Source organism: Oryctolagus cuniculus, chromosome 5, assembly GCF_051225735.1.
Source record: "Oryctolagus cuniculus isolate XC-2025 breed Fujian yellow rabbit chromosome 5, ASM5122573v1, whole genome shotgun sequence".
NCBI classification, from domain to species: domain Eukaryota; kingdom Metazoa; phylum Chordata; class Mammalia; order Lagomorpha; family Leporidae; genus Oryctolagus; species Oryctolagus cuniculus.
The window spans coordinates 102,411,858-102,426,875 of record NC_142871.1 but is presented as its reverse complement, the minus strand read 5'-3'; the positions used below and the strand labels follow the sequence as shown (position 1 = coordinate 102,426,875).

The window sequence follows — 15,018 nt, the reverse complement described above, 5'->3', positions numbered from 1 at the left end:
GAAAGCATTAATATTAAAAATCTTGGGGCCAGTGCTGTGGCATACTGGGTAAAGCCACCGTCTGCTGTGCCTGCATCTCATATAGGTGCTGCTTCCGGTCCCAGTTGCTGCACTGCTGATCCAGCTCCCTGCTCATGTGTCTAGCAAAGTAGCAGAGGATGCCCAGGTAGGTGCTTGGGCCCCTGAACTTGCATGGGAGACCTGGTAGAAGATCCTGGATCCTGGCTTCAGATTGGCCCAGCTCTGGCTATTGTAGCCTTCTGGAGAGTGAGCCAGCAAGTCAAAGATCCATTTCTCTCCCCTCTGTAACTCTGCCTTTCAAATAAATAAATAATATATTAAAAAATTTTACCTATGGAAATACCAGCAATTACAAATTTTATTGTATGTAAATAAGCTCAGTGACTTCTTTTCATTGAACACCTTAATTATAAGAGAACATCCAAGATATTAAGAAACCATATTTATTTTTTCTTTGGTACAACCAGCGATGTTACCTCAACCCTTTAAAAATAAATAAACTCATCAATAAAACTTACGATTGCCAGGATATTAAAATTTCTTCTTTACTTTCACAGAGAAGAGCTCAAGATATTAACAAGTTTGGAGTACAGTACATACAGTTCAACAAAAATTCAGGCTCAAGATGAAAACCAACATGAGATATAAGGAAATCATTCTGGGTGACACAGCTCTTTATTGCCACTCTTGAGAGCACATTGATGGGGATGTTAAGCACCATTCTCTTGTACACAGTGGGGTTTCTTTATAACCAGTCTAGTAAGCCTCCATATAACTGAAATAATCTGAGAACATCATCCAAGTGAAAATTAAAATAACTACTGCAACTGAGGTAAACCAAACAGTTATTTTTGTTTATTGGCACAGTGGCCCACTATAAATCACATATGTATATAGCACACTAAAGTTCAAGACCTTAGGAAGAGGATTGTAAATTTATCATTTATCTAAAGGGAGGTTTTTGGTTTTGCTTTCACTTAAAAAAAAGAATCTTCTATCTTCTTCCCAAGAGAAAGGAAAGAGGACTTGTTGAATAGCACCATTGTTCTAGATATGATTGTAGGACTTCCGTAATCACATTGAACATAATACACTGTCATCTTTGCCCCAGCTCTGGGGGCTTGGGGGTGGTCCTCTGCCAAGTTCCTTCACCAAGTGTGGATTCTGCAAACGGCCGCATGGTACTAAGCCCCTCACTGATCAGGCCCTTTACTAAATGCCCGCTGACCCGCCTGCAAGGTGCAAGAAGCTGGCTCACAGAAACCAGGAGGGCCAGGAGGACCTGGAGGGCCAGGCACACCAGGAATTCCTGCCACCCCTGGCGGTCCTCGCTCGCCATCCCGGCCATTTCTCCCGTAGCTGGCAGGGCCTGGGTCACCTGAAACACACAAAAGATGACACAAATGAACAAGAGAATCGCCGCAGCTGCAAACTGGTGGGAGGCACTAGACTCACACCCAGCAGGGGCAGATAAATGATAAATGATGATGCTTGGTTATTATGAAGGACAAAAATATAAAATTTCTTCACTGGGCTTGGGTTTCATATAAATTAAAAGTAGAAAAAGACTTCAGTGTGTAAAAAAGACTTGAGTATTCCCATCAATTAAGTGGTAATGTCCAATATGGTAACCTGTAGCCATGTATGTATTGAGCATTACAATGTAGCCAGGCCAAATTGAGATGAACTGTGAGTATATAAAACACACCTGGATATTGAAAATAGTATAAAGATGTAGAATATTTAATTAATAATCATTTCTATTTTATATGATGAAATAACATTTCATACCCAGCAGTTTAAACTGCTTGAGAGAACTTCAAAAAGTGTGTAGAAAAGTGGAATTAAAGTTTACTTTGGAGAAAAAAAATTGAAATCCATGGATAGAGGGGTCTTCGAAAAGTTCATGGAGATCTGATAAGAAAAAAAGCCATTCACGGACTTCAAATATTTTTTGTACCACAATAAAAACTTATTTTTAATTCCATTCTCCATGAAATTTTTGAAGCACCCATATACAGATGTTTCTCAATTTATGATAGGGTTATATCCCAATAACCCCGTAAGTTGAAAATGCATTCAATAAATGGAACCTACTGAACAAGCTAGCTTAGCAATACAGCACGCTGTAGAGCATGTGTTATTTAGTTCCCTTCTGCTGCCCAGCATCATGCAAGATAATCATGTGTCACTAGCCCAGGAAAGGATCAAAATTCAAAATTCAAATCTGTGGTTTCTTACTGCATGTGTATTTCTTTCACATAAAGCTGTAACATCCTAATTGAACCACTGTAAATCTGAGACCATTTAAATTGTTAAAATTAATTTCACCTGAATTCTTTTTTCCTTTTTAAATTGGCTACCAGAAGATTTAAGATTACATGGCCTGCGCCGCGGCTCAATATGCTAATTCTCCGCCTTGCGGCGCTGGCACACCGGGTTCTAGTCCCGGTCGGGGTGCCGGATTCTCTCCCGGTTGCCCCTCTTCCAGGCCAGCTCTCTGCTATGGCCCGGGAGTGCAGTGCAGTGGAGGATGGCCCAAGTCTTTGGGCCCTGCACCCCATGGGAGACCAGGGGAAGCACCTGGCTCCTGGCTTTGGATCAGCGCGATGTGCCGGTCGCAGTGCACCGGCCGCGGCGGCCATAGGAGGGTGAACCAATGGCAAAAAAGGAAGACCTTTCTCTCTGTCTCTCTCGCTCACTATCCACTCTGCCTGTCCAAAAAAAAAAAAAAAAAAAGATTACATGCAATTCATACTGTGGTTCATGTTATTTTGTTTTCGACAGTGCTGCAGCGGCATCTTCCCTTATTTCTATTAAGTGATCAATATTCACGAAGTGAGAAGTGAAGCTCAGGAGTTAAAAACACATGTTGGGGGCAAATGGCTTAAAGTTCTAACTCTGCCATTTTATGACATTAGCAAGTCAGTCTCCTCTCCTTTATCTATAATATGGGAAAATGCCTTCCATATAATGACATGCTGTGACTGAAAGCACCTGATAAATGGAGACTATTACAATTAGTAAGATGAAGACTGTCTTTTAGAAGTCTGCCATGCACCCTACAAAATTCCAACATATTCTTCTTATCAGGGGCTTACCCCAACATAAAGCTTCATAATAGCAACTTCCTTGGGGGACACGTCTTCCTTTTATCATGTTCGAAGGTTGTATTTTTCACCCAATGAGGCACATTCTCAGAGGCCTGGCACCCCATAACAAAACACCCCATTGCACTGGCAGGACTTTACAATGTTACTGCAAAAGTGGTTATATTAAGTATAAAATGAGTTATATATGCTATGATAATGTAGTCGTTGTGAGATTCACCTTCCATTCTCTGCCCTCTTGGCCATTCAGCCAAAATGCTGAAAGCCAAATGTTCCTATTCAATGACACATTTGCTTACATTTAATTGCTTTCCTCCTTTCTCCACTTTTTCCATCTTAGTGACCTTATTACATATGGCTTATCCATCTGTAGCAGCCCGATCTTATTATATAATCCTCACAGACTTTTAGGAGGAAGGTAGGCTGGAGACCTATTTCACATCTCACATCTCATCCTTCCTCATGTGCTTACAATCAAATTCATACAAAGCAAGGTCACAGGGCAAAACACTAACAAGTTCAAAGAGAATAATTAACTTGGAATTTATCCATCTCCTGGCTGTAGACAAGGAGAGATGTCAGTAATTCCTCTAATTTATCCCATAGGTTTTCATTCAGCTATATTACATTGTGATGAAGTAGGTGATTACGTTTGCTTCTGATGGCGAGGCTCCCGAGAGATTACATGGCCAGCATCTCTAGATAAGGCTGGAGCACAGGGTGCCCTTAGCAGGGTCCATTCACATCCCCTCACACCAGGCACAGTGAAAGGTTAAGTGATAGCTTACAAGGTTTAAAAAAAAAGATGGCCCAGATCTAAATGTATATAAGTTAATTTTCATGCACCTTATCAGTACAAACATCCCCGTTGAGATATGCCGGATCCGCCTTGACAAAATCAAGTCAGTATTAGGAGGAGAAAATGCCTGAAGGAGAGATTCAAAAGCCAAATGGCCAAAGGGGCTAGGTAGCTAATATAGATCAGGCATAGACAAGCTCCAGCCCATATGCCAAACCCTGATTTTGTAAATAGGCGGATCTTCAAAAAGTTCATGGAAAGTATGTGCTATTTTTTTCCACGAATTTTTTGAAGTGCCCTTGTGGTTTTATTAGCACATGCACAACCATGGCCATGGGTTTATATTTAATCTGGGCTGCTTTTGCACCACAAGGGCAAAGATGATTAACTGCAACAGAGAACATACACCACCTGTGATCCTCACAAGGCCAAAAAATCTACTGTACAAAAAAATTTGCTAATTAGTAGTATTATAAAATATAATGAACATGAATCAAGAATTTGTTGCTACCCTTACTATGTGAAAACATGCAATACAAATATGGAAAACAGAAAATGATATACCACATCAGCATGGAGGAGTAAGGACTGTGGTGACCTGGGGTGTAGATGCTGGCAACAGCCATGCTCCAGCCTATGTACAGCTGCTATGGTGGAATATGCCCTGGTGTTTTCAGAACTTTTAATTTTCAAGAGAAGCCAGGAGTTGGGTTGAAATCTCTCAACTTTTAAACATTAGTAATCAATTCAAATTTGCCTTTAACATTTATAGAGCTAGAATCCTGCCTAAAACCTTAAATTGAAGAAATTTCCTCCTCTAAGATCCAAGAGTACTTCAAAAAGTTAGTGGAAAAAACGTAATTAAAGGGTTAAGTGTATTTGAATGCAAAAGTAATTGGAAATCCACTTTTTTTCATAAAGTGCATTTTCCACGAGCTTTTTTGAAGTAGTATCACACAAGTAACATTAAGTAATAGAAGGAAAACTTGGTTTTCATGTTTAGCTGTCCATTTCAACACATTCCAGGAGTTTTAGTAACTTAATTTGTTCCAAATTCCTGCTTATACTTTAATAGTTGATAAGACATTCTGTCTACTTGCAATTTATTTTATGAAAATCAGAGTCCAATTCTGCCTTTGACAAATGCAGCCATTTGCCTTTGGGGGCCTTGGATGACATCATTTCCATCATCACTAACACATAAAGCTATGCTTTCCCTCCACGTGACATGCCTATGCTCATGACTGAGCCCATTTTCCTGAGAGGAAGGTTGATAAATCGTTGTCCCTAGTGATCTCGTTAGAAAGTGCTGGAATTAGACACAAGGGCGCATAACCACTACTCTGACGTTACCAGCTGTATCTCCATGCCTATTAATGTTCTAACTCTGCAGATGTGTGTCTCACTGGGCCCGAGTTGACCACACAATTACATACAGCACTGATTTTTCCAGAACTTTAGAAGAAATTGAGAACTGTATGTGGTTTGTCTCTGTAAAGAAACCAACCTCACCATGACAGATTGTCAGTTTCTAGCGAGCCCTGACCAGAGAGCATTTGTTCTCAAGGATGTCCTAAACTTGCTGTGTGGGAACCTCATATCTTGGTGACACCATGTCACAAACCAAGTCGTTCAAAAAGCAGTACAAATTCACTATAATCGCCCACAAAATGGCCATAAATGTCTGGCTCAAAAGCTGCATTAAAGAATATCCATAAACTACTATGCAACTTTTCAGAAAAGAAATGATGGATCTTAACTTTTTATTCTGCTTTGCTTGTCTCATGGGTGTGTTCGCTACACTAACTGCCTAATGATTGCATGGTTTTCTAAAATGTAAAGTACCTATAAATGTCATTGTGGAACAATTCAAGATTTTTAAAAATGAGTATGTGTCATTCTCTTTGCGAACACTAGAGGGTAGTCATGTTACACTGATGAAGGCCCATCCTGGCTAGAACCTCTAGAGGCAGTCTCTTCCCTCAAAATGCTGTGGCGCAACAACAAAACTACAAATAATTTTCAGCATTACAGCATTTGATAGTTAATCCAGTGATTATGCAAACTTGTATGTACACAAACTTACATTTCTTACGTTAAGCTTACTTTTGTGGTGTCTGACAAACATATCTAAGGAATTTGTTTAAGTTGGTTTATGTAAGACCTCCAAATTCAATAACTGTAGCAATGATCATAGCATAAATGGCTACTACAAAACTTAAGTCCAAGATGAGCATTTGTTTTTCAGTCACTATTCACAGGCAAAGCTCATCTGTCTGCAAACCTTGCCCAAGAAAACCAAACAGACTTGGAACCTGGTGTGGTCCAGCACAAAGCCAGCCATATCTTCACATCCAAGAAGGTAAAGCATCTCAGCTCATAGGTCACATTCCCAGTGACCACATACACAGGATTCATCGCTGAATTTCTCTCTCTCTAGCAAGCTTGAATGCACAGAACAAGCGTTTCTCCTTAAAATCCTCAGAGAGCCAAGGAAGTAGTCCCAAATAAGTTCACTGTCAACAGGTACAGATTTGCTCTGAATGAGTCAACTTAACTAAGCAATAATACTAACTGGCCTCTGATGTAGATGGAGTCTATGCTTATGGGACCTGTAGAGCCTTGGGAGATGGGTGGAAAAGGAAGCAAGACCCTAAGTTGTCAAAGTGGTTAGGGGGCACACCCATGTCACATGATTCAAGGGGCAGACCCAAATGAATCATCTTCTTGGACAGCCAGCCCATCATTGTGTCCACTGTGTGGATCTGGACTCAGGAAACGGATATCTCTGTTGACTATTTACTTCATACAAGACTCGTGAGGGCGGAGGACCTCTGTGAGTGTCTATTTCCTCAAATATAAAAAGAGGAAGACCAATAACAAGAACAGCTGAATTTGCAGTGTTTGCCTGGTGCTGGGTGCTCTTCGTGGTTCTGCAAATACATTAACATGTGCACAATCCCCTAAATTACTCTCTAAGGAGATGTGGTTATTGGCCCCATTCTGCAGAAGAGGAAAATGAAGCACCAGCAGGAAGTCGCTTAAAGTGAGTGGAAGAGCAGCATGTGAACCTCACAGCCTGGCAAAGTCCACATTTCCTAGGTATCTGCCCTGCCTGCTGTTCTGGCTGCCAGAAACAAACTAGATAACATGTGTGTGCACATTTTAAACAATAAAGCGCCAAAGCCATAGTCCGTGAAATGGTTATCATAATGGCCTATGGTCTCTAACAGTCAACGTGGCATTATGATCCCAAAGGGCATGTAACACTCGACAAGGGACAACTGAGAGACATACCACTGTGGAGGAGAGACAGAAAACTAATACTGTCCAGAAAGAATAAAGGAATTCTAGTAACTGATAATGAAAGTCTTCAATAGATTTTTTTCACATGTGTTAGATATGTTAGCACAAAGAATGATTATGAAATCTTTCCAGCATTTAGGAAGATCTGACGCCCAAATTCCACAAGTAGGGACAACAAGGAAGGTCGCAGAATTTGCCGCTCTTCTATTTCATCTAGGTAGGATATGTGTTTGCCCAGAAGGTTCCAGACTCTCCACAGAGCCCCACTGAGGGCTCCTCCAGGTCCTAAATCCCTTACTATGGTGTTTCAGAGAGACCACATCCCAGGGTCTACCAGGAAACAAAAATGGTCCAACTTCTCAATGGACAATTACCCAGCAAAATGGTATGCTGCAAACCAGTGCTTTGCACTCACAATTTGGACCTGAAGGAGATTTTCACTGAGGGAAGGTCTGAGGAGCCATGGTGTCCAGAGAAAAGAGAAACATTCCTGGTGGTCAAGAACAAAAGCTGAAAGTTTAACTGGGGTCCAACTTTGCCCACAGCTCCTCTTCACTCATCTCAAAAAGCAAAATGTATATGTTATGTTACTAGTACTAATAATCAACATGTCTTGAGCACCTACTGTGGTCTAAACTATTGTAAGCACATGATATGGATCGAGTTCTATTTATTCTCAGATTCACACTCAATGTCTCTTTTCATTATTTTATTAATGGAGAAACTGAGGCATGGATCAGTGACTTGGCCAATGTCATCAAGTGAGTGAGTGACAGAGTCAAGGTCTGAACCCAGGATGCCTGCATCAAGGAGCCCACACTCTGCACAGCCAACTTTCAGAGCACCAGCTTTAGTAGGCGAAGGGCCTAAAACGCTCTTGTCAGGGACTTGATGAACTTGAGAAATTCTAAGCTGAGCATATGGACAGGGAGCTGGCCTAGAAGCTCCACTCCCTGGCTGGCCCTGCTATGAGGACGATAAGGACAGACCCCTGCACTGCCAGCATCTGGCCTTCAACAGTAGCCTCTGTTTTTGAAAATTGACCTAGAACTTGGATTTTTGGCTAAATAATGTCAGATACCCTCTCCATTAAACAAGTAACTAAAGCCCCTGGAAAGAAAGACTCAGAGGTTGGGGAAACAAGAAGAGTGTGAGTGTGTGTGTATGTGTGTGAGCACATGTGTGCCTGCATGCCTGGGGGAGGGGGAGAGGAAGAGCCTAAAGGAGGAGGGTGAGTCTGGAGGTGGGTCCTTGAAGGGAGGGGAGAGGACTGGCCGAAGGCAGGAAGAAAATGAGCAGGTCTCAAGATCCTAGGCAGGGTAGCCACAGAATAAATGTGTTAACTAATCAGATGTAAGTATTCAATCCAAGGCCAGCTACAATAAATCTAATTTTTTTTCTCCATATAGGAGAAAAGACAAGGGTCGGGGGGGTTGCAAACGATGCACTGGTCCCACCTCGCCATGTTATCTATCCATGGAGGGTCTCAGCTACTGAAAAGACAGTCAGCAAAGCCTCGTCTACCTGTCCCATCAGATTCTGCTCCTCCGCCCTGAGTGTGGGGAATGTGTTCTCTCTTCGCAGTCAGGAACACTGAGCTGTCAGCTGGTTTTCATCCCTCTTCCCTTTTTTAAAGGTAAAATAGAGTTCACCAACATAGTCTTGTGAGGAACAATCACCAGAAACCATGAGCTCTTAAAGAGAAATGTGGCCAGGGGTCAAGTCATTGGTTCCAACTGCTGAATGATGTGTCCAAAAAAGCGAGAGTAGAACTTGTTAGCTGCCCTATATAGGCAACTAATTAAATTGTGATAATGATATTTCATCAGTTCTAAAACCTCCTATCACTACTACCAGTAAAGGAAAAGCTCTCTTAGTAAATCCTATTTCCTTTTTCTCTCTTCTAAGCATCCATCAATGAATCCAGACTTAATCGTACACTGAAATCTTCTCTCAATCCCATTTAGTTCCAGATAGATTGTCTAGCCTTTTTCAATCACAAAAATCTTCCTTTTCCAATCACAACAATTTATTCATTCGCAAAAACTTCTCGACAGGCCCATGATTCAGTTTGAGAAAGGCAGTGTTTGAGCTATCTTTAAATGTACTCATTTAAAAAAAAATTTTTTTTAATGAGAAAGCAATCACAGGAGCAATAAAATGCATAATTGGAAAGAAATGATGTTTTGAGCCATAATTATAGCTGTGATTAAATATGTAAGCTTCTGGCAGAATCAGAAAACGATAACTTCTTTTTCTAAATTTCCCTAAACCAACTTTTCCAAATCAATTATGGCAGCAAGTACCATTTCACTTCTTTCTCTCTGAGCAGCTCTCTCACCTCTGCTATCTCCAGCAACAGACACCAAGGGGTCTGGCACCGTTGCCTCAGCCACTGTTAAGAGAGAGTGCGCTCTGGAAGCCTGCACGTCATTCACACCTTCAAACTGAACTGGCTTTTAGCCCGGCTATGCTGCTTCTGTGGTTGTGTTTTTAAGTCATTTCCCAGTAGAGCGTGCTCCAGCCAGGGCCCTGGTGACAGAGCAGCCAGTGTGTAGAGAGAGAACAGAAGGCCAGTGAGAGGAGCTGGCTCTTCACAGAGGCTGCTCTGTCGCCTCTGTCCACACAGCTGGGGAGGTGGCTTGTGTGTGGCTCTTTGTAACCGAGTAGGAATGTTCAGGTTTCGAGGGATGGGGCTTGGATATGAGGTTTGGGAGAGTTTGGATATTTGAAAGAGTAGCTGTTAAAATAAAATTTCAGTTGTAGCTGATAACTTAGATTACTTTTCCTACTACTCTGGCTTTTTAATTTAAAAAAATGAAAAGCAGGAAACTATCACTTGGGCTAGAAATGGAAAGGACCCATTCATCCAGAATTTTATAAGTGTGCTGTGTCTGGAACTGGACACTAGTCTTCTTAAAGCATCTATTTAAGAAATTAATATTTCAAGTGTTGATCCTGTTTTCTCACAAAGAATATGATATGATTTATAGGTCATTTAATTTTTCCTTTTGGCTGGTCTTGATAAATCTATGCCAGCCATAATGATCACTTGATAAGTAATCCAATGGTAACTCTTTTAAAACGTTATTCAATTCACACTGTTCACTTGCCATCAATTTCTCTACTTGGCCCTGCCACATAAGACACTTACCTGGGAGACCTGTAGCTCCAGGCAAACCTTTGGGACCTCTTCCTGGAGGACCAGGCTCCCCCTTTTCTCCCAAGTCACCTGCATTTCATTAGAGAAATGTTATTTTTATATTAGTCTATAGAAATAAACATCTGCATTTTTAAACTTTAGACAAAGCCAAAATTAGGAAACCAAAATTTCACGAAGTTGTCACAGACAAGACTGTAAGTATACAGCAAGTCAAAAGTCAAGGTCATATTAGTAATAGATCATAGTAGGGGGAAAATCAAATCATATCTATAGACACTAAAAAGATATTTGACAGAATTCAAAACTTAAAATTCAATAAAGAATCATTGACTACTTCCTTAATATAAGATACATCTCAACCAAATCTAGTGAAATACATAATGGGAAACACAAGAATCAGTTCTACTACCGTGTGAACACAGATTCCAACATTATCTTCATCATATAATTTGGTTTGAGGAGTAAAAAAAATCCCTAGTATATACCCTGAATCTCTAGAAAATAAACTCAAAATATACTACAAACAATATGAGAATCCAGGCCGGCGCCGCGGCTCACTAGGCTAATCCTCCGCCTTGCGGCGCCAGCACACTGGGTTCTAGTCCCGGTCGGGGCGCCGGATTCTGTCCCGGTTGCCCCTCTTCCAGGCCAGCTCTCTGCTGTGGCCAGGGAGTGCAGTGGAGGATGGCCCAGGTGCTTGGGCCCTGCACCCTTTGGGAGACCAGGATAAGTACCTGGCTCCTGCCTTTGGATCAGCGCGGTGCGCCGGCCGCGGCGGCCATTGGAGGGTGAACCAACGGCAAAGGAAGACCTTTCTGTCTGTCTCTCTCTCTAACTGTCCACTCTGCCTGTCAAAAAAAAAAAAAAAAATGAGAATCCATTAAGCTAGCAAAATACAAAGACAATACACAAGCAACCTGTAATAAGACATAGTAAAACAGATAGACAATGGCCATTAAATTATTAAATAACTAGGAATGAATTTAATCCAAAATAATCATGTCTAATATGAAAACAATTTTTAACAAGTCTAAAGTATAGAAGATGACTTGAAAAATGTTCTTAAATGGAATGATGTCATGATAAAAAGTTGTTAGTTCTCCCTCAGTTGTATTTTCATCATGATCAATAAAAATGCAAACACAAGTTTTTAATCAAAAGAGGCAATTCTGAAGTTTGTATAAAAATAAACACACACACACACACACATATAAGGGGACAGTGCTGTGGCACAGTAGATTAATCCTCCGCCTGCAGCACCAGCATCCCATATGGGTGCTAGTCCTAGTCCCTGCTGCACCTATTCCAATTCAGCTCTCTGCTATGGCCTAGGAAACTAGTAGAACATGACCCAACCACTTGGGCACCTGCACCCACATGGAAGATCCAGAAGAAGCTCCTGGCTCCTGACTTCAGATCAGCCCAGCTCCTGCCATTGCAGCCATTTGGGGAGTGAACCAGTGGATGGAAGACCTTTCTCTATCTCTCCATCTCACTGTACCTTTACCTCTCAAATAAATAAAATCTTAAAAACATATTAAGCCAGAATAGCCACCCAACAAAAAAAAAGAGAGAGAGAGAGAGAAAGAAAGAGAAGAAAAGCAGCATGAAAGGAATTAATCCCAAATATAACACAGTTTAAGTGGCCTGGTACCAGTCCACAAACAGGATAGAAAACCCCCCAAAACAAGTTTAAGTGGTATGGTACCAGTCCACAGACTCCTGAAACAGGATAGAAAACCCCCCAAAACAAGTTTCACTACATACAGAAATTTGGTTTATAATAAAGTAGCATCTTAAAATGGGAAATTGTTGAACAATTCAATACATGATGTTGGAAAAAGTGAGTAGTCAACTGCAAGAAAAAGAACTGTACCTCACACCATATTCCAGGAAAAATTACAAATCATATACTTATATATGAAATATAAGAACTTCACATAGATATTATAACCAGAAATTTAAAAGGTTGGGAATTGATTCTAGGTTTTCATGTTCCAAAAGATTTATTTTTTTCCACTGTATCAGCAAAACTAGCTTACGTGAATTAAAGTATAATAACAAGAAATGATAAAAAGATCAATTTAAGAAAGAGAAGAAAACAAAGAATGATTTTATAGAACATCAGATTCAAGTTGGTCTTTCTATTAGGATTTAAGGATTAAAGAATATAGGGAAAATACATATTTATATATCCTTAAATAGCATTACTTGAAGGGATACATAAGAAACTAAAAACAGCAATTATCTAATGTGAAGGGTATAGGGAACTAAGCAGATGGGATACAGGGGTGGGAAAGAATGTCTTCATTAAATACCTCCTAGACATTTAAAATTTTTTGAACAATGTAAATTTACTACTACCAAAAATAAATTAATGAACTTTAAAAATTAAAAGTATGCTGTCAAAAGTATCACTATTGACTCATTATTTTTATGGACTCTACTTTGGATTGCGACCAAATGTATTTTCAGGATATTTAAAAGACAGTTGATTAAATTTGGGATTTAGCAGCCACAGAACAAACCTGCACTAATTATACTGACTCCTGCAGAGACCAAACCCGTGAAACTTGGCCCCATTAACAAAGTGCATTAATATCTTAGCTAACTTGGTCCTAAATGACTTCTTAGAGAAAGACATCATTCTACTATCCCATTGGTATAGTAGTATATTATTATTCCACCACACTATTAAAAGAGGTAATAGCATTTTACAACAGCTCTGTATATAAGCATTTGTCCAAAACATCTATATGAGCCTCACTTCTATACTGAGTCAAGTTTATTATAATTTAATAGCCATGTGCACAAAAATGGAAAAATTATTTGTACACGCAATATGCACCTTAGTCAACAAAAATTTCTATGAAATGAATGTTTAAATAGACACCATTTTTTGATATTAACTGTGAATGTTTAAGATGAATCAATACATTTCAAGATAATTGAAATTTATTTAAATACTTCCTAATGACATAGGTTGAATTCATATTCAAATTAGCTAGTTTCGGTTTTGTTGGCTGGGGCTTTGTTTTTAGTATATTCATCATCAGTGTGGCCTTACTATATCAGGATGTTGTGACAATTAGTGTTTTAAAAACTAACAGCTTAAGCATTCTTGTTAACTTAGCAATCTAAATGTCATATCACTGTAATTCTGAAGACTGGTGATGAGAAAAGAATCTCTAAGTGTGCTTTATTTTCTGAAGACAGGAGAAGCACACTATAAATTAAAATGTAGTTTTCTCACTGGTAGTGAAAGAAACTTATTTACACATGCTAGCACGATGCCACAGCATTAAAATGTTCACTGCAAGGAATAACACTGATGTCGCAGTTGTGATACTTTTGGTCATCAATCACAGAAAAGCAAATTGTAGATGGGCACTGAAAGACAGAACCACTCTGTGCAAATGGCTGCCCCACAGCAAACCGTGCCCGGAGGCTGGTTCTGTCCATCACCAGGGTTAATCACCTCCTCCCAACCCTGGTCATGTCTGCTTTTAAGAGGTATCAAAACTGGCTCAGGTAATGAAAAATCCACCTTTTTTAGCCCTTTCAGCTAAAAAAAAAAATCCTTGCAAAATAAGGGATGAGGGAAAATACACAGTTTGAGGGAAAAAATCCAGTTTATTATGAACAGAACAAAAATCCTCATGGCACTATAGATGCTTTTTATTGCATTTATTCACAAGCTATAATTGACAGTCTCCATGGGAGCAGACTAAAACTGAAAGAAATGTGAGTCACGGTTATAACATGCATTTTCTCAAGTCTTCATTTACATATTGACACATCTGTTTGACTCACACTAAAATATCTAAAAATACACAGCCTAACCCAAATGAATCTAAAATTAATCCAAATCATGAATATTTCTTAAAATATGACATAAAAAACTGATGTAATGCTTAACAAAAACGACAGAAAACCAGTCAGCTGTCTGTGATGTTTCTGCCTGAGTATATACAGAAAATAGACATGCAGCATGGGCATTGGCGCTCCCATGTTTGTGTGATATAAAACAGGTCAATGAAAAATGAAGAAAAATTAGATCTAATCTATGTGATTTGAGGTATATTTCTATAAGCTCCTATTGAAAAAAAACCCACTGTGTTTTTCAGTGTTTTTTTTTAGAATGAAAAGAGTGACTAAGACATAGCCTGAACTGCTAAAAACATTAAGAATAAAACTTGGTTATTTATGTCACAATTTCTCTAGAAAAAGACTCTGAAAGTGACTTAAAAGCAAGCCTCATCCTCTCCCTTCTTTTCTAGGGATGGGAAGAAAGGAACATGCAATACTAAAATACATATCTTCAGTAAACTGGCTGAAAATTTAAGTTTCAAAATGGTGGAGTGTTAATTATCAGGGAAAATTTGAGCTACAGACACTTGGTTAGTAGGAAACTATATGATTTCCATTAAATACTACTGTTCATGTGTGTGACAGGACAAGAAAGGTCAAATCCAGTTACCCAGCATCACATATTCCTGAAGTGTGAAAGTATTGATTGATAAACACAATCTGAGTACCTCTCATAGCCTCCATCCCAAATCCTCAGATGTCAAACTAAGAGTAGATACTGATTTAGAGGAATCCAAGACAAGAAAGAG

At 39.6% G+C, this 15,018-nt stretch overlaps 1 protein-coding gene across 3 annotated transcripts in view; it reads right to left on the bottom strand.

Moving 5' to 3' along the window:
- Positions 1-362: 362 nt before the first annotated feature.
- Positions 363-15,018, bottom strand: part of COL9A1 (collagen type IX alpha 1 chain) — a 102,337-nt gene continuing 87,681 nt past the window's right edge. For 2 of the 3 annotated variants that reach the window (XM_008263089.5, XM_089333034.1), the window contains 2 exons: positions 10,391-10,468; positions 455-1,399 (listed from right to left, as the gene is read on the bottom strand). In XM_008263089.5, coding sequence (XP_008261311.2) covers positions 1,215-1,399; positions 10,391-10,468 — 263 coding nt within the window. In that variant the 3' untranslated portion in view covers positions 455-1,214. Of the gene's footprint in view, positions 1,400-10,390; positions 10,469-15,018 lie in introns of all 3 variants that reach the window. The other variant, XM_089333032.1, reaches the window with a different exon arrangement.